At 47.2% G+C, this 17,985-nt stretch overlaps 1 protein-coding gene across 2 annotated transcripts in view; it reads right to left on the reverse strand.

Annotated features, from left to right (window-relative positions):
• TNRC18 (trinucleotide repeat containing 18) overlaps positions 1 to 17,985 on the reverse strand; it is a 135,113-nt gene that overhangs the window by 47,810 nt on the left and 69,318 nt on the right. The window contains exons 8-14 of one of the 2 annotated variants that reach the window (XM_084818305.1): positions 17,599 to 17,783; positions 14,141 to 14,567; positions 9,330 to 10,286; positions 7,336 to 7,508; positions 4,306 to 4,442; positions 3,747 to 3,875; positions 1,094 to 1,268 (exon numbers count right to left, since the gene is read on the reverse strand). In XM_084818305.1, coding sequence (XP_084674431.1) covers positions 1,094 to 1,268; positions 3,747 to 3,875; positions 4,306 to 4,442; positions 7,336 to 7,508; positions 9,330 to 10,286; positions 14,141 to 14,567; positions 17,599 to 17,783 — 2,183 coding nt within the window. Of the gene's footprint in view, positions 1 to 1,093; positions 1,269 to 3,746; positions 3,876 to 4,305; positions 4,443 to 7,335; positions 7,512 to 9,329; positions 10,287 to 14,140; positions 14,568 to 17,598; positions 17,784 to 17,985 lie in introns of both variants that reach the window. The other variant, XM_084818304.1, reaches the window with a different exon arrangement.

A 17,985-nucleotide genomic window follows, 5' to 3' on the forward strand; every position in this document is an offset into this window, starting at 1 on the left:
GGATGATGATGATTAAACAACAACAACAGCGCCATCATTCAGACCATTCATTCCATCATAAAACCCCCATTCAGACCATTCAACCATTCCAGATCAAATTAAAAGGTGTCCCCAACCAGTCGTGTCCGACTCTAGGGTGCAGTGCTCATCCCCGTTTCTAAGCCGAAGAGCCAGCGCTGTCCGAAGACGCTTCCGTGGTCATGTGGCCGGCATGACTGAACACCGAGGTGCACGGAACGCTGTCACCTTTCCCGCCGAGGCGGCACCTATTTATCTACTTGCAATTTCTTGCTTTCGAACTGCTAGGTTGGCAGGAGCTGGGACTGAAGACGGGAGCTCGCTCCGTCACGCGGCACTCGGGTCTCGAACTGCTGACCTGCCGACCTTCCAGTCTGCAGTTCAGCGTCTTAACCACTGAGCCACCGCAAATTAGCCATCTTCAATTTGAAGTAGCCTCTTCAGTCTTCTATAAGCAAAATTATTTAAGACTTCAGTGCCAGATCAACAATGATAATGATTTGTATACTGCTTTTTGGCCCAAAGGGGTGAAAAGCATATTAAAATACTATAAATATAAGACATAACAAAAATACAATCATACCATCAATTGAAAACAAAAATATGCCACAGCAAAACTACAAAATCCAGGAATACACAAATTTCTTTCACTATCAGAGATAAGAATGGTAAATCTATAGAGCTGATCCAGTAGCAAACCAGGCTTTGACTTGCGCTCACATGATCATTTATGACACAAAATGGTCACCATATGGTGATGTTTCCCTGTCATTCTGCCATGATAATCTTTCCTTGTGAACACATTCCTGCATGGCCATATTTGTGTTTAACCACAACCTGAAGAATGGTTCTAAAAAATGAACCCTTCTTTAGGTTTGCAGGGCTACATTCACAAGAAAGCTTCACCGTGGGAAAACAACAGGGAAAACTCACCATCTGGTGATACATCCCTGTCACAAATGACTGTATAAACTCAAGCCTAAGGCTGGAGTATGAAAACTAAGTGTTGGTTACAGCCCATCCCACCTTGTCCTTCCTGCCTCAGGCATATCACCACATGGACAGAAGTACCAACCTCGCTGGAGAAGTTTGCCAACATGTCTTGCTCATCCCAATTGCGATTTCTGCCTTTCGCCTTCCCACTCCTGCTCTCCACATCTTCTTCCTCATCGAGGAGGATGCCCCTGTGTCTTTTCCGTGTCCCTTCGCCGGTCTCTGAGTCTTCAGAGAGCAGTAAGGACTTGCTCAGCCTGAAAACCAGATTTTTAAAAAAAGGATATGGTGACTGGCCCCAGATTTGCTCTTTTGCAGGATCACAGAAGCAAACAGAAGAGGAACCATAGCACTGCAAAGTGTCTCTGCACTTGTGATACAACAATTTGAGAGCTGTTGACCAATGAGAGTAGGGGGGACCGTAGCCCTCAGCAGTCTCCTCACCTAGTCCCAAATATAAAAGGTTACAGTGATGTACACAAGTGGGATACAACAGTAGCTCCAAATTTTGAAGGAAAGTAATGGAAATGCCTCTTTGCTTCCTGCAATATTACACAACTATTGAAATGCCCGTCCAACTAAGGGTTAAAGCAGGAGGCAGGTAAGGCCCCACCCTGGTTAACAACCAATCATCCATGCCACTGCTGTTGAGGGAAGGGACACCAACAGGGATGTAGCTGGAAAACTAGGCCAACACTCCGCCTTGCTCCCCCTCCGCACTATTGGCCCATCTCTTCCTGCTTGGCCATAGCCAGCCATCTCTGAAGAAAAAGGCCAGGACGGGTCAGGAGAAGGAGTACTCTCCCCTTAGTAGCCCAGCTTTTCTCTTTCATGTGGTTTGCCTCCAGAGAAGGAATCCTGCTGTGCAGCCCTGTTTTCCAAGAAGGCATGGCCTCCGCCAATCCTCAATCGTAAGGACATAAAAAGAGCCTTGGTGGATCAGACCCAGGGTCCATCAAGTCCAGCATTCTGTTGGCACAGTGGCCAACCAGCTGCCCATGGGAAACCCACAAGCAGAAGATGAGCACAACAGCACCCTCCCACTCATGTTCCCCAGCAACTGGTGTACATAGGCAGACTGCCTCTGATGCTGGAGGTAGCACAGAGCCACCAGGACTAGTCAGTCATCGATCATCTTATCCTCCACGAATTTGACTAACCGAATTTAAAAGCCATCCAAATTGGTGGCCATCACTACATCTTGTGGTAGAGAATTCTATGGATTAACTATGTGCTCATCTCGCTCATCTTTATGATGTGGGCACCCGCCCCCCCAGAGGACAGGAGGGCACACCACACTAAAAAGTCAGGGAGACATCATGGCAGAAGACAGGAAAGTCTTGGGGTAGTATCCAATGTTAGTCCTACTTAGAGTAGACCCACTGATATGCACAAGACTTCATTTAGTCATGACTACTCCAAGTAGGACTAACATTAGATACTACCCTTTATAATTAGGAAGAAACCAAACAGGAGTTTGACAGCCCCAAGACAGGGTTCCTTGCATGTAAAACATCCGTCAGGGGGATGCTTCCCTGCTATGTCCCTTACTTCATACTCTCTCAGAAAGGAAATTCTTTAGACTTTGGAACTCCATACTGACGGAGGCCCATCTGCCTCCTCCTTACATTCCATTGCTTGGTTAACGATGGGCGACTGTTGGGTTGATGCTGAGTTGTTTAACCCCTGAACAACCCAAAGTTTCTGGGCTCAGACTTCATGAAACAACCCAGGAATGGGACGCTCTTGGGTTGTTAATTAAAAATGGAAGTGGAGAGTGGAGCACTCACTCGCTCCCATGCACCCCCACCAGTTCCTGGGTTAAACAACCCAAGAACGGAGCATTATGTGCGAACTGGGTCAATGACTTTCCCAAGCTTTTCAAACCAGCGAAGCAAATAAACAAAACACAGGAGGTACAAAGGAGGGATGACGACACATTGGATAGACAGACAGACAGATGATAGAGACAGACAGACAGCAAGAGATAAAGAGAAAGACAGACAAGACAGACAACAGGGACTGGGCACCAAATTGCCCTAGGAGCCCTTGACGACACCGCTGAGGCTAAGCGCTAACTCCGTCTGGTGAAGAAATCTCAAGACAGCAAGAATGACCAGGTCCACAACATCCAGTCAAAGAGAGATTCCTTAAGCCCCTGCATTTTAAAAAGCTGGAGAAAAGGGAGGGGAAGGCCAAAATGATCCAGGCACCTCAGCTGAGAAGAAGCAAAAGTTCTAATGTCACCAACTAGAGCGTGAAGACGAACGGAAGCAAAAGGAGCAAGCACCACAGACAGGACATAGCAAGACCAAAACATCTCCTACACAGATTCATGGTGGACTTTGGGCTTCCTTTAAAAAAAGTAAATAATAAATCAGTGGTGCCCAGCAGCCATTGCCCAGATCAGGATCCCACACACAAGCAAACTGTTTTATGCACCGGTCCATTCACTCTGCTACTGCAGCATCTAGCTTCCCATCCCACGTTTTTAATTCAACATCCCCTCGGCGCTCTGGCCCCTGCCCTGCTACATTGACACATGCTGAACTTTGGCACAAGCCACCATGCAATAAGTCACAGCACCCCACACAACGACGCTTCTGGTCCAAGATGCATGCAACTGCCAACTCAACGCTACGCTGAACAGAGTGTGCGTGCGTGCATGTGTGTGTGTGAGTCCCATCCAGGCCGGAGACCCTGCTGCACCCGGCTTCCCCACAGTCCAACCTTACTTTCCACTCCTGCCGTCACTCTTCCCTCTCTCCTTAAGGGGCGACAGAGCGCTCGATCCATGCTTCCTCTTCCTGGGCCTTCCTGGGCCTCGTCTCGCCAAGCTTCTACTTTTCTCGTCATGCTTTTCCCTTAAAAAAAACCACACGCTTGACTGTTAACCAAAAGCAACTAGAATTTTTTTTTTAAAGGAAAAGAAATAAAGAGGGACAAAAGCAACGAAAAAAGAAATGAGAAGAAGAAACCGAAAACCACTCGGGAGCCTTGGTCCATCCACCAAGCTTCTACACTGATCTACTCAAATCCAAATCTTCCAGGAAGGCTACCGCAAGCAGAGCGCCTACAAATCCCACATGTGGCTAGCGCAAGTCGTGTTTATGAGCCAGGAGGTTGCCGCTCCATTCTCAGCATCTTTGCAAACCCTGGGTCAAGCACACCGTTGTACCAAGATAGGGACAAGGAAGGGTGAGAAGATATGAGCCTAAAGACATCCATGGTGCCCAGCCAGCCAGCCAGCCAGCCAGCCAGAAAAGGTCATCAGAAAGACTCCAGGTGACTTACTCAGAGTCTCTCCGCCGCTGCAGTTTCACCAGCTCTCTCTGCTTTTCCTTGTACCTCCGCTGCAGCTCGGACAGTCTCATCCTGTAATCCAGCTCCATTGCATCCATGTTCTCAATGGCTGACTTTATGGAGTACATCTGAGAGGAGGGAGTCAGGAAGCCAAAGAGAATTTAGGAGGGGAAGGGAAAGAAGAGAAGGTGAGAGTGCAACCCTAAACTACAGCTTGTCATTAAACTCAAAATGGAGCTTCAATTCCCCTGCCAGAGTACTAAGTAGGGACAAGAGAGCCATCACATCTTCCAGGGGTCTCTGGTGCGGGGACCCCCGTGGGGATCTCCAAAAACACCCACAAAACTCTCCCCTCCCTGCCCACGTTAAAACATCTTTTAAGAAGAACCTTGGAAAACGTTAGGGCAGCCTTCTTTCTTTTTCATCATGATGTTTCATGTTATTTCGAAATACGGTTAACAAAATAAAGGCAACAAAAAGAAGAAGAATGTACATAATAATAAAATCACTAAAGAAACAAAGGAATTCCCTAAATATACATCCTAGTCCATAACGGATATTCTTATGGAACATCTACAGTAAAATGGCCCAAGCAGGAGCTCAATAGCTAGTGAAAGTAAAAATAAAAGTTAAGCAACCTATAAAAGGAGCATGTGTGAGCGTATGTCATTTTGTGTAAATGTGCGTATTAATCAGAAAAAATATAGGCAACTGTACTTGGTTGGAACTTTATTAAAAGTTTGAAGTGCTTCAACATGGGAAATTAATGGAAATTATGGTGCTATAATATCATGTTTCAAGTTGGGATTCCTTGCATGCTGCACTTGCTGAGTAAGTTTATACATACTCAGCATGTATATATACTTATACTTAATCCGCTGCTCTTTAGTCGGGTTCTGGGAAGTCTTCGTTCTCTCCCTTTCTAGCCTCTAGCCTTGCTCTCTCTCTCCTCTCTGTCCCTTTCCCTTGCTATTTCGCCCTCCCTCCCAGCCTCTAGCCTCTCTATCTTCCCCCCTTACACACACACACACACCCCTCTTTAGCTCTGTGTTTCTCCCCCTCATAGCCTCTTGCCTGGCTCTTTCTCTTTCTCTTTGCCTTGCTGTTTCCCCCTCCCTCCCAGCCTCAGCTTTTGCTGTTTCTCTCCCTACCTCTTCACCTTGCTGTTTCTCCCTCAATCTAGCCTTGCTCTTTCTCTCCCCTCTACCCCTTTGCCTTGCTGTTTCCCCCTCCCTCCCAGCCTCAAGTTTTGCTGTTTCTTTCCCTACCTCTTTACCTTGCTGTTTCTTCCCTGCTCTAGCCTTGCTCTTTCTCTCCCCTCTACCCCTTTGCCTTGCTATTTCCCCTTCCTTCCAGCCTCTAGCCTCACTACTTCTCTCCCCCACCCCTCTTTAGCTCACTTCTGACTACCTAGGCTCCCACAGCAGCCATTATGTGACTAGCCACATCCTCTGTGGAAGCCATTTTGCAGTGGTGCCTGCAGCAGTTTCTCAAATTCCCAAATGTGCCCACGGGGTGAAAAAGGTTGGGGACCCCTGTCACTAATCCTACACTAGTTACATTGGTTGCCCATTTGTTCCTGGGCTCAATTTAAACGTGCTGATGTTAACTTTTCAAGGCCTAGAACCACATTATGTGAAAGACCAGCTGAACCCTTATGAACATATGGGTGAGGGTCCATACATAGCTCAGGGCAAGAGTACATGCTTTGCAAATATCAGATCCCAGGTTCTATCTATGGCATCCTTGGTTTTATTTAACTTCTCACACGCTCAGGTTCCCATCTAAACACTGATCTGAGCTAGATCTGCTTAGCTTTAGCAAGGCTGCTGCATCATGTACCTTCAGACCGTGACCCAGGCTGTGTTAAAGGATCTCAAGTATCAGGGCTGGGAACAGTCATGCCATCAAAGCAGGACTTTGGGGAAGATGTCCAGGGCCCCACTCAGCAGAATGAAGAGGAAGGCAACCCAAACACAGCAGAGCTGCCTTATCATGAAGAGAGTGAAGTAAGGGTGCAATCCTAGGCATGTTTAGACAGAAAAAAAGTCCTACAACTCCCAGCACATCCCAGCCAGCTATGCTGGGAGTTGTAGGACTTTTTTTCTGTCAAAACATGCCTAGGACTGCGCCCTAATACACATGACAATCTAAAGAATCCTCTGGGCCAGTAGGACCAAAGGTCTGACTAAATATGAAGCAGGTTTCTGTGGTTATTTTTGTAGGGTTTGGGCCCAGCACCTCTGCACAAGCACCCCCAAAAGACATGGGTGATTGGAGCCAGAGGGGGGAAAAGGCAGAAGGGTTTCCTGAAGCGCCAAGGATGCAGGAGACTAACAGTCCCAGAGTGGAGGTTTTTAGGTGCAAGCTAATCGAGTGGAAAGTAGCCAGCCAGGGCTCTCTACACCCATGGGAATGCTGGAGCTGGAGGAGGAGGAGTAAGAAATACGAGATCCCAAGCTGAGATGTTGGGCTAGGTGAAAGGAGCAAGGTCAACTTGTGAGGTATTCCAGAAGGCTGGCCGCGCAAGGAAGGTCCCTCTGCAAAGACCCACCCTAAGATATGGGCTTAACCAGCCACTCAAGGTGTCAGTTTTCGTTTGTATTTATTTATTACTTACTCATTTATTTCTATACCGCCCAACAGCCGAAGCTCGTTGCAACTGTCTAACATACTGCATTAACCAAAGAAAGTTGCTTGTAGCCTAAGTGGTCCTGTATTATGCAAAGCTGTCTAGAGACTTGGATTCCGATCGTAACCTGAGGCACTGCTGATCTGACCATAGTTTGCATAATAAAAGCAATTGTTTTGCACTTCAACTTCTCTGATCCATCACGAAAGAGACCCACCTGAAGCTGGGCACTTGTTAATGTTTCTCAAAGGTAACTAAAATAATTCAGAAAGTTCTATTCCCTCAACTTCATCTCACCTTCCAGTGTTCCCTCTTGCACTATTTCCTGTCCCCGTGCATGCACGCACCCCCTTCCCTCCCCAGTGTTTAAGAGCAAAAGAAGTACTCACTGGTTCATCCTTCTTCTGCATCCAGCTGTACTTTTTGTTGGGATTCAGTTCTCGAGGCAGACGGATGTTCTTCAGGCTGTCCATAAAGGGGGATGAGAGGACTTCCATCAGCATTTGGGTGCTGGCAGCTAATAGACTCTCCAGGGTTGGGCGAACAGGGAAGTTCTCCAGACCTACTTTAGAGACAGTTTGGGCTTCTGTTATTCAGAGAAGGATGGATAAACCTCAGGTAGGCACAACGGGAGCAGTTTTAAGCCCCCCCACACACACACACACACACAATCACACACAGAGGCCTGGTTTGGATGTAACCACCAACCTATGATTTGGCTGAGGGACCCCAGCCTCAGGCTTGCACACTTCCTCCTCTCATTGCATGCTCAAATCCCCTCCATTATTTCCTGGTTTGTGCTGACAAACCATATATTTCTGTTACAACCAAACCAGGCAAACTATAGTTTGCACAATTGATAGTTTGCCTACAAACCAGAATTGGAAATCTGCTTCAAACCATAGTTTCCAAGCAAACTATGTTTTGTGCAAACCATCATTTGCTCAGCTCAGATGTAATGGCAAACTATGGTTTGCCGTAACTAGAAGTTTAAAAGAGGGAATGGAAGCACACACAGGAAGAATTGTGAGAGCCCAAGCCTCACAATCTAAACACAGTTCGGTTGTTGGCTCTGAACCTTACTGCCACACTCAAACTCTGCAAGTGATTTCATCTCTCCTATGACTTGAGGGTCAATTCCCGCTGTCCACTTCCACCCCAGTCATCTGTTGGAAACAATTCTAAATTAGATGCAGCGTTGACCTGATCCAGCAAGGCAGTTATTATGAGGGGATAATTCCCCACCTCAGTTACGGAAGACGCATGACCCTTCCATCTCCTTCACCAGTGCTTTACATTCCTGGCATGGAGTGATGTTGTATGTTTGCAGAATTAAAAAACAAAAGACCAAGTAAAGTTCTTAACCCCCGCCCAGCGAACGGTATGGAAGCACTCACTGTTGTAGCGTGGTTGAGGCTGAGCAGTTATAGACTTTGGATACCACAATCAGCCATACTGATTTCTGCATTATAAGGAATTAACTAAAAAAATGAAAATATTTGAAAGCACGCAGAAGAAGAAAGAGAAGGGTGGGGGGTGGGGATTGCCTCTCCAGTTCCTTAAAGTGATCCAGTGAACAACACACAGTTCACAAGCCAACAATGAACGATGGGTTCTCTTCATGGGTTGTTCATGGTTAACAAACCATGGTTTGTTAGCGTGGCTGGGTTCAGACAACGCGATAACCCACATTTCAACAACAACCCACAGTTCAACAACAACCCACACTCAACACATACTCAACCCTTGAGCATGGGTTATTGTGTTGTCTGAGCCCAGCAAATACTTCATAGTTGGGGGTTCCAAGACAATATCCAACAATCACAAACCCCGATAAAAGTTCACAACTGTATTGCCAATGATGTGTAATAACAGGAATGAATACATATATAAATAACAACAGAATGCCGGTCAAAATCTGTTTCAGCAAATTGCCTTTATCAAGTCCATATCTGCAGATTTTGAGTCCTTGGAAGAAAACTTTTTCCGGTCCACTTTAAAGTAGTTGTTGCTGGACTGCCCCTCTCCACTCTTCTAGAAAATCCTTATAAACCAGCCATGAGTGCGAAAACAGTTCTTACAAACGCCAGCTGAGCAAAATGTTCTACAACTCCTTCACAATGCCCAAGGATGAAATTCTGTGGTTATATACAATATATATGTATTCATTCCCGACAGTACAGTTGCAAATTATTATTGGGGGTTGTGGTTGTTGGATGCTGACTCCCTCAAAGATGGCATCAGATAGACGTGAAGCTCTAGCAGCAATCAGGAAGACCTTTGCAGCCCAAGCGTGGGCGGGTTTACGAAGGAGTAGGTCCTACTGCATTCAGTGGGGCTTCCTCCCAAGCACGGGGATATAACTGTCCACTCACCAACCCACCTTGAGTTTCTTGCCTCCTCTTCTCCAGCTCCAGCTCAGCGATCTCACTCAGCAGCGTGATCCCCTGCAAAAAGGTGTGCTCCGGCGACAAGCTGGCGGACACCTCCAGGTTTACCACCGCCTCTTGGGTTATCCCTTTGCTCGTCAGCAATTGACACGCCTGGGGCAATTCGGCTGCCGCTGCCAGGACATTCATGCCAGCCAAGGGGTCGTCCGGTTTGATGTCCAGGAGTGGGACTTGGCAGGAGGCAGCCTCATTCCCGTAGCAGGGTGTCTCCAACTCTGCCTCTGCCTCCCTCTCCGCCTCCTGGAGCATGCTAGGAAACTCCCTTCCCTGGGGAGAGCTGATGTGAGGCAGTTCCGTGGCAAGGGAAGGTTCCTCCAGCTGAGGCATGAGGCCCATCCCAGGCTGTTCAGTGTCCCTGCACAACAAGGTCCCATCATAGTCAACGTGGACAGGACAAACTTCAGTGCCACTGGCAGCTTCCACCTGAGTCTCCATTTCCACAGAGCAGGCCATGACTTGATACGCAGGTGGGCAGTCCTGAAGAGCTTCTTCTTCATGCTCTGAACTACTGAGGGTTTTGCCATGGCGCAACAGAAGGCTGCATCCGTTCCCATCCCGGAGAGCAACAGAGGTTGCCATGTTCAGAGCCTCCATCTCCTGCTCACAGATGTCACTTTCTTGGTTTTCATCCATCTCAACCTCCGTTTTTACCTGTTCTTCCAAAGGCTCCTCTTCCTCCACAGCCTGGATGGGTTTCACGATTTTGGACGGGGAGAGGTGGAGAGGCTTGACTTCTGGGGAAAGGGCCAAACACTCAGGATCTCCGGTGGGTAGCGGGACATCGGGCGCCAAGCCATCTGCGTCGGACGCTGCAGTGGGCTGAAGGAGGTATGGGTAGTGTCTCCTGAAAGAGGCCGGGAGGGACTGGAATGGATATCCCGATGGAATTTCTACAAGAGAAAGAGCAGCTTATGGGAGGACTAGAGGCTAAAGGAGGAGCAGGATATTGTCAAGCTATTGTAAAATATCTAAAACAAAGATATTATAGAGCTGGAAAAAGTGCAGAAAGCGGCAAGTAAAATGATCAAGGGGCTGGAGCATCTCCCCTCGGCGGGAAGGTTACAACAGCTGGGGTTGTTTAGCTTCAAGAAAAAGAGAGTAAGGGGGGACATGAAAAAGGTTTACAGAATTATGCGTGGTGTGGAGAAAGTGGATAGGGAGACATTTTCCTTCCTCTCTCCTAATACTAGAGCCAATAGGGTTGTCCCGTGAAGCTGATTGGTGGGAGATTCTGGACAGATAAAAGGCAGGACTTCTTCACATAGCACCTAGTCAAACTATGGAATTTGCTGCCACAAGATGCAGTGATGGCTCCCATACGGGGTTAGACAAATTCCTGGAGGAGAAGGCTATCCATGGCTAGTAGTCCTGATGGCTACATGCTACCTCCAACATCAGAGGCAGTCTGCCTATGTACACCAGTTGCTGGGGAACATGGGCAGGAGGGTGCTGTTGCACTCCTGTCCTGCTTGTGAGTTTCCCGTGGGCAGCGGATTGGCCACTGTGTGAACAGGATGCTGGACTAGGTGGACCCTGGGTCTGATCCAGCAGGACTCTTCTGATGTTCTGAGGAGTAGGAGTCCCATTCTCCCTTAGGTAGAGTCCCTCAAGTAGGGCTGAGTGGTTTCCCCCTCTGCGCCACACAAGACACTGGCACAGAAATCAGCCTCCGTTAAAAACAAGGGCTACTGTCCAGCCCTTACAGTTACGAAAATAGGCTTGAACATATGTGAGAAATAATAGTCATAATCATAAGTATTAGTGCTGTCACTGGATTAAAGGAACTTTAGCTGATCAACTGTTATTCGTTGAGTAATGTATTAGTGGATTAAAACTGCATAAGTCTGCATATGGGGGGGGGCAGTATTTCTAAAGGAAAACACAAACCTTGTTTTAGATGATGCATGCATTGCAGCGCGCATTATCCTTTAAAAAAAATTGTACTGATATTACCCTTATGCGGAGGGCCAGTGATCTCCCATCCAAGGGATGGCTCAAGCCTCACAGCCCCTTAGCTTCAGCAGTGTTGAAGCATCGCTTGCCCCTAGACCGCTCCATGGGCTCCCAGAAGGTGTTACCTTAGAAGTGGCATTCCTGCTAGTCTCAGGCACAGGGGAGAAGGCCTCTTTAAGATGGTGGATGCCGTAATTTTTAAAAAGAAAACAAATCTGCTTCCCCACCCCCCACCCCACCCCCAGTAGAGCAGCCTTCCCCACCTTGGTGTCCTCTGGGAGCATCTCTACACCAGCCTAAAATCCTGCATTTAAATCCTGTGATCCTACATTTCAAACGGGGCTTTCTGCTTCCGTTTGAAATGTAGGATCACAACGACTCCCTTTTTCATCTGCTTCCTTTCCCCCCACCCCCTTCTCCCTCCTTCTCCCCGTATCTGAGTCTTCCATTCCATTCTCTTTCATTGATCTCGTTCCTCTTCTTGCCGCTTTTTCTTTCCATGGAGGGAACTGAAGCGGAACACAACAGGGTAATTTGAGAGCTCATTATCTGCGATCTATTTAAAAATGGAACAAAGGGCATTTAGTGCAGGAGACGCCTTGAATGATCACAGTGTCATGAAAGAGCCCGCAAAGTTCTGTGAAGGAGCCATCTCAATTGCAGGATAAAAGCTCCGTCTGAAGGAGACCTGGATGTGCCAGACTACAACGCCCATAATTCCCAGCCAACATGGCCACTGGCTAACTGGGGATGATGGGAGTTGTACTCCAACACATCTGGAGGGCACCAGGCTGGGGAAGACTATGGTAGGGGGATCTTTTTAGTCAATCAAAGTACTTTTTAATTGATTAATATGCTGCAGCCCTGTTATTCACAGTGTTTCCCATCACTTCTTTCAAGATGCTCCAGATGATAGAGAAGGGATTATCCAATTTTATCATCACAAGAACCCTGCAAGGTAAGTTAGGGTAAGGCAAAATGACTGGCCAAAAGTCACCTAGTGAGTTTCATGGTGGAGTAGGAATTTGAACCCAGGTTTGCCTTGTCCAAACCCAACAAAACATCCACTTGGCCACACCATCTGTCTGGTGAAATCTCAGAAACAAGGTTTCCAGTGGGTCAGGGATCTTTGCTGCCCTGCCCCATTGGAGGCACATGCATATCTCGTACAGGAGATAAGCCTGAGTTGCCTCTTCTCAAAAGCCACCGAAAACATGGAGAGAAGAACTAAGCACTCTTATTTCCTGCCAACCTGACAGCACTATTCCACAGGTATCCAAAACATGACCTGAAGAACAAAATCCTTCCAAAGATAAACACAGAAAACTAGGATGGAGAACCAAACCCTTAGTGTGGATCAGAGAAAATAATTTCCAATTCTTGAGCAGCAAAATAAAAAAATGTTGCTTTCGTGGGCAAAAATATGAAGGAATGAAAATTCTCAGGCCCTAGAAGGACCGAACGAATGCCGGGTTTTTTTTAGCCCCCCTGTTGCACCTAGAATTACAGTTGGAAGGGACCTCAAGATCTGACCCTCTGCCAATACGGCAAATCTGCTGCATATAGAATTACAGAGTCATAGAGCTGGAAGAGACATTGGTTGTATCACTGAGTGGACAGGTGGCCTCTTTTACATATGAGATCAAACCATTCTCCACCTGTAGTCTATGCTATTAAATGCACCTGTGACAAAAGTTATGTTGGCCGGACACAAAGGCCACTTAAGAAACTTATCAGTGAGCATTTCGGCAACATATGGAATAAGAGATTAGGTGCGCCCCTATTAGGTCTATCGATTTTTCACAAGTACACCAGTCCACAGAGGGGCTCACCTTTAGGGCAACAGAAAAACTGCATGGATCTGATAATAAACTGCTCCTCAGAAGAGTTTTGGATTTTAAAGCTTGGTAGTGTTTCTCCCATAGGACTAAATTAAGATGTTGATTATTTACCATTGTTATAAACGTGGTAATACTTATTTACGTTTTTTCAGAATCAGGAAAGGCAGAGAGGAGCTTTTGTTTTCCTTACGCAACTTCAATGTTTTAGGCCAGTGTAGCCAATTAAGGGCATTTTATCCAAATGATTTAAGCTAGCCCACGGGACCCTTTCTGCTAATACAAATGGATGAGGTTTGTCTGTCTTAGTACAGTGACTACAAGATAAGCACCTGAAGAAAGAAATCAATATTTCCAAAATGCGTCAGGCCAATATAAAAGAACTACAATAAACCCTTTTTTTCCCTATAGGCACCTGGGATTTCTCCCATTTCTTCTCTCCATTGTTTTCTCTTTTACAGAGGATAATCCTCTGTTTGAAGGGCTGTCCTGTCCAATTCTGGTTTAAAGATAAAAGGACCATAAGAAATCTTGCCCATCCACAGCTAACACCTGAGCAGGCAGGGCATACAGGTCACTTAGTCACATTCTTCCACACTATAGTGGGATTTACTGTATTTCTATTTAAATTATGGCAGTTATTTCCAGATTGCTGGAAATCTATACATGCATATTGACATATGCAAATGTGACGCAAATCACTGTCCTCCATTGTCCTTTTTTTTCATGATGCATTTCCTCTTCGGGGCCTATTCGTATGTGGCCACCCTAGTCCTGTTTTACATAAAAACCTTCATGCACTGATCAGTCATTAAGCCTTCAGTGGAGGGGGACAGGGCAAGCCCATAGCTTTTGGGGGGACGGCCTGAGGCAGGAGAGAGATAAGGAAGAAAGCAGGAAAGGAAAAGGACACAAACGCACAAGGGGGCTTCACCTCGGCACAGCTCTCTTACCTGGGTACAAGACCTGGTAGGGGCTGGAAGCCTCCTTCTCCAGCTCCAACTCTTTCTTCTCCACATTCTCGGCCTCTTCCTCTTCTTTAGGAGGAATGGCGGGGGCAGGGGGCGGAGAAGCAGGGGGCGGGCTGGAAGGGTGGGAGACAGGGGTAGCGGGGTAGGAGTAGGCTGGCTGGGTTGGTGTCTCCTCCATTTTTTGGATGACCTCAGCTTTGAGCATGGACACGGGCGAGGCCCTGGGAGACAGGGGCGGTGGACTCACTGCCTTGCTGTACGATGCAGATGTGCCAGGGGACAGGACAGGAGGCTTCCGGGGCAAGAGGCCGGAACTGGAGGGGGAGAGGCCCGACTTCGCACTGTCCAGGCACCGTTTGGCCATCTTCTCCTCCATCTCCACCCGCTGCTCGCTAGCTTTGAGCCTCTCCTGTTGAGCAACAGAGAAAAGAGGACACACAGAGAAATGGAGGCTGCAATCCCATGTATTTCTTTTGTTGATTTGTATTTACAACATTTGTATACCGCTTCACATCTAAACAGATTCCGGAGCGGTGAGCAACAACAGATAAAATGAACAAAAGATACAAAGAAGAAACATGATATTAAGATCATTCTTTAAAAAACAGAGTGCCACTAAAACTGAGGCTGGTTAACCAAGGAAGGTTTCCTGGAAAAAGCGCTGTTTTCAGGAGGCGCCGAAAACAACCCAGTGTTGGTGCCTGCCTGACCTCTAGAGGCAAGGAGTTTCATAGGATGGGAGCCACCACACTGAAGGCTCTTCTCTGGGTAGACTCCAGTTGGGCCATAGGTCCGTGTGGAACTAGCAGCATGCCCTCTGATGACCTTGAGGATCAAGCAGGTAGGTAAGGGAGAAGGCGCTCTCTAGACAAGCTTTTTGAGCCATGGACACATTTGGCAATTTAAGAAACTGTCCTGGGCACCCTCCAAAAATGGCTGCTATGGGAGGCATAGCAAGGGACAAGTAACCTGTCCAAAAGCCTGAATGCAAGGCAAAGGTGAGGTCTGAGCCCGAAGACACTAAGTAACTCCTTTGAACCCACAGTTTTCAGCATCAACAGATCTCTATTTCACAGCAATCCTAGCTGCTGATAAGAAAATGTGTTTGTTTTAATGGGAGGGGAAGAGCATCTTGGCAGCTGCCAAGAAAGGCACATGGGGATGCATTGGTGCCCATGGGCATGACGTTGCCTACTCCTGCCATACATGCTTACCTGGGAGTAAGCCCACTGGGAGTAAGCCCACTGAACTCAGCAGGCCTGACTTCTGAGCAGACACATATAGGATTGTGCTGTAAATAAATTAGCTATGGTTCATTACAGCCTTCCCCAACTTGATGCCCTCCAGATGTTTTGGACTACAACTCCCAGCATTCGTAACCAGTGGCCTTGCAGGCTGGGGCTCATGTCCAACAACATCTTGAGGGCGCCAGGTTGGGGAAGGCTGTGCTACAGAATATGCCACAACGTCAAAATTAACAAATTATATATGGCGGACAAACTAAACTCTTCAAAGAATGTGATTTGTGCTTTTGGTTTATTTTGTGCTTTTTATTTAGATCATTTTTGTGCATTAAGTGATATGAAATAAACTTTGGGAAGTATCCAATGTTAGTCCTACTTGGAGTAGACCCATTGAAATAAATGGATCCTAAGTGAGTCATGACTAACAAGTGCCATTCATTTCAATGGGTGTACTCTAACTAGGATTAACACTGGATACTACTACCCTTTATTGTTTACAAAACAAAATTAAAAACAGACAAGGTATCGAAAGGATGTGGGAGAAAGGACCACGATCCAATGTTATGTGAGCTTAAGCACATTATGACCATGCAGCTGCCTTATTCTGAGTCAGCTCATTGGTCCATCTGCACCAGTACTATCGGTTATGATTGGCAGCAACTCTTTCCCAAGCCATGTTACCCAAGATCCTTCCACCTGGAGATGCTGGAAACTGAATCTTGGACCTTCTGCATGCGAAGTATGTGCTCTACCACAGGGATATGGCCCCTCATCTCAACGGGCTTCAGCAAAGGTAACTCTGAGATAGATTGCAGCCATGTCCTGGGCAGACAAGGCCTGACTTCGTCCACCTTCCATTTGGACAACCTTCTCATCTACCTCCAGGACATACAAATTATCTGCATCACAATCCACATTACAGTTGTCCCTTCTCTCTGTGCCACTGCCACCAGAAGCACGTTTGCTGCAGATGCAAGTGAGGATCTTCTTGGTCACTGCTCCCAGCCTTTGGAACTCCCTGCTGAGGGAGGCTAGGTTGGTTCCTTCTCTGCTGTCCTTCCACAGGCAGGGAAAGACATTTTTATCCAAGCAGGGCTTTGACATCTAAGTGGGTATGTTAGGTTGGGTGCTCTTTTTATTCATTTACTGTTGTGTTTTTTAATGTATTTGTTTTATTATTTTTAAACTAAGTTTTTATTTTAAATGTTGGTTCTTATCATTCTGAGCGACATTTCCTTGGTGGAAAGGCAATGTATGAATCAATCAAATAAATAAACAGTTTGCTGCGCGTTCCTGAAATCCTTTTGCTGGTAAAATTCAAGGGCATATTAAAAAGAAAGATGTGGATTGAATTCAGTAAATGTGTCTAGCTAGATTTTAGAAAGTCCCTTAAAATGCCAGATGTGAAACACTGTGTCAGGAGCGCCCTAGCTGCCTCTTAAAGTCCCCTCCAGTAGCCAACTCAAGACACAGATGAAAGGGATTCTTTCCAAGGCTTTATTCCTTTACAACTTAATGACTCTTTCAGATGCTAATTTCCAGCGACTAAGCGAGGAACTGCACTGGGGTAGTAGCAGAGTTGCCTAAGCTCCAGGTAAGGCAGTTGGTCCCGTTTGAAGGAGTAGCGCGGGAAAACTCTGAACTTATGGGCTATGGAGAGGTCCTCCCTCTTACCCGTGGGTCCTCGGGACGCGACCGTTGTCGTAGCACCAAGTGGGCAGAGCACCTCCTCTTGGCGCCCTCCATCTGGCGCCTCTCCCTGCATCGGCGCCGAGCGTCCACCAACACCCCATCCCCCGCACTCTCGCTGCCAGGGTCACCATCTCTCTCAGGAATGCAGGCAGGAGGAATCTCTCCCTGCAGCCGCAACCCTGAGAGACGAGCGGGCTCCTCTCCCACGGGTGGTTGCTCCTCCTCAGAATCAGAACCGCTCTGGGGCTCTATGGGCTCAGCTTCCACCCTGACACACTGGCTAATGAGAACCTGGGCATATCACAGTCATGGCGGGACTTTCTTCAACAAAAGGAGGCTGGAATCTACCGACACCTCCCAAATTAAACTGCTTATGAAGTTTCAGAAAGAACGTACGTGTGAAAGTGTCTTTCAGACTGCTATTGCAGAAGTTGAGAAAAGCTGGCGTTATTATTGCAGCGAATGTGCTCACAGAGGTGCCCGTCACAGCACTTTGGAACCTACCACCAACTGCGCGCTCCTGTGCAGTTCCATGGCGTGCGCAGCCTGCTGCTGCAGGATGCACAGCTCATGCTGGCGGATCAGCTGCTGGTGAGACAGGAGCTGAAGCTGGTGTGCATGCTGGAGGGAGTTCCTTGTTGGGGGGTACAAAGCTGGCCAGAGAGGTGGAGCCCGATCCATCAGCTCTGCTATAATTGAGAGAGACAGACAGACAGACATGAAATCTCAAAAATATTCCTACTCAAAACAACATGGCCGGGGCATTAAAGCACTAGAAACAAGCCTTCTCCAAAGCCCCGTGTTCTTATGCTTCACAAGGGAATGTCTCCGTGAATGCTCCCCTTAGAGAAATGATAGATGTGCACTCTCATCCCGAAAAACTAATCGCTT

This window comes from Heloderma suspectum, chromosome 12 (assembly GCF_057233095.1).
Source record: "Heloderma suspectum isolate Gila_16-S chromosome 12, 16-S_ref, whole genome shotgun sequence".
NCBI classification, from domain to species: domain Eukaryota; kingdom Metazoa; phylum Chordata; class Lepidosauria; order Squamata; family Helodermatidae; genus Heloderma; species Heloderma suspectum.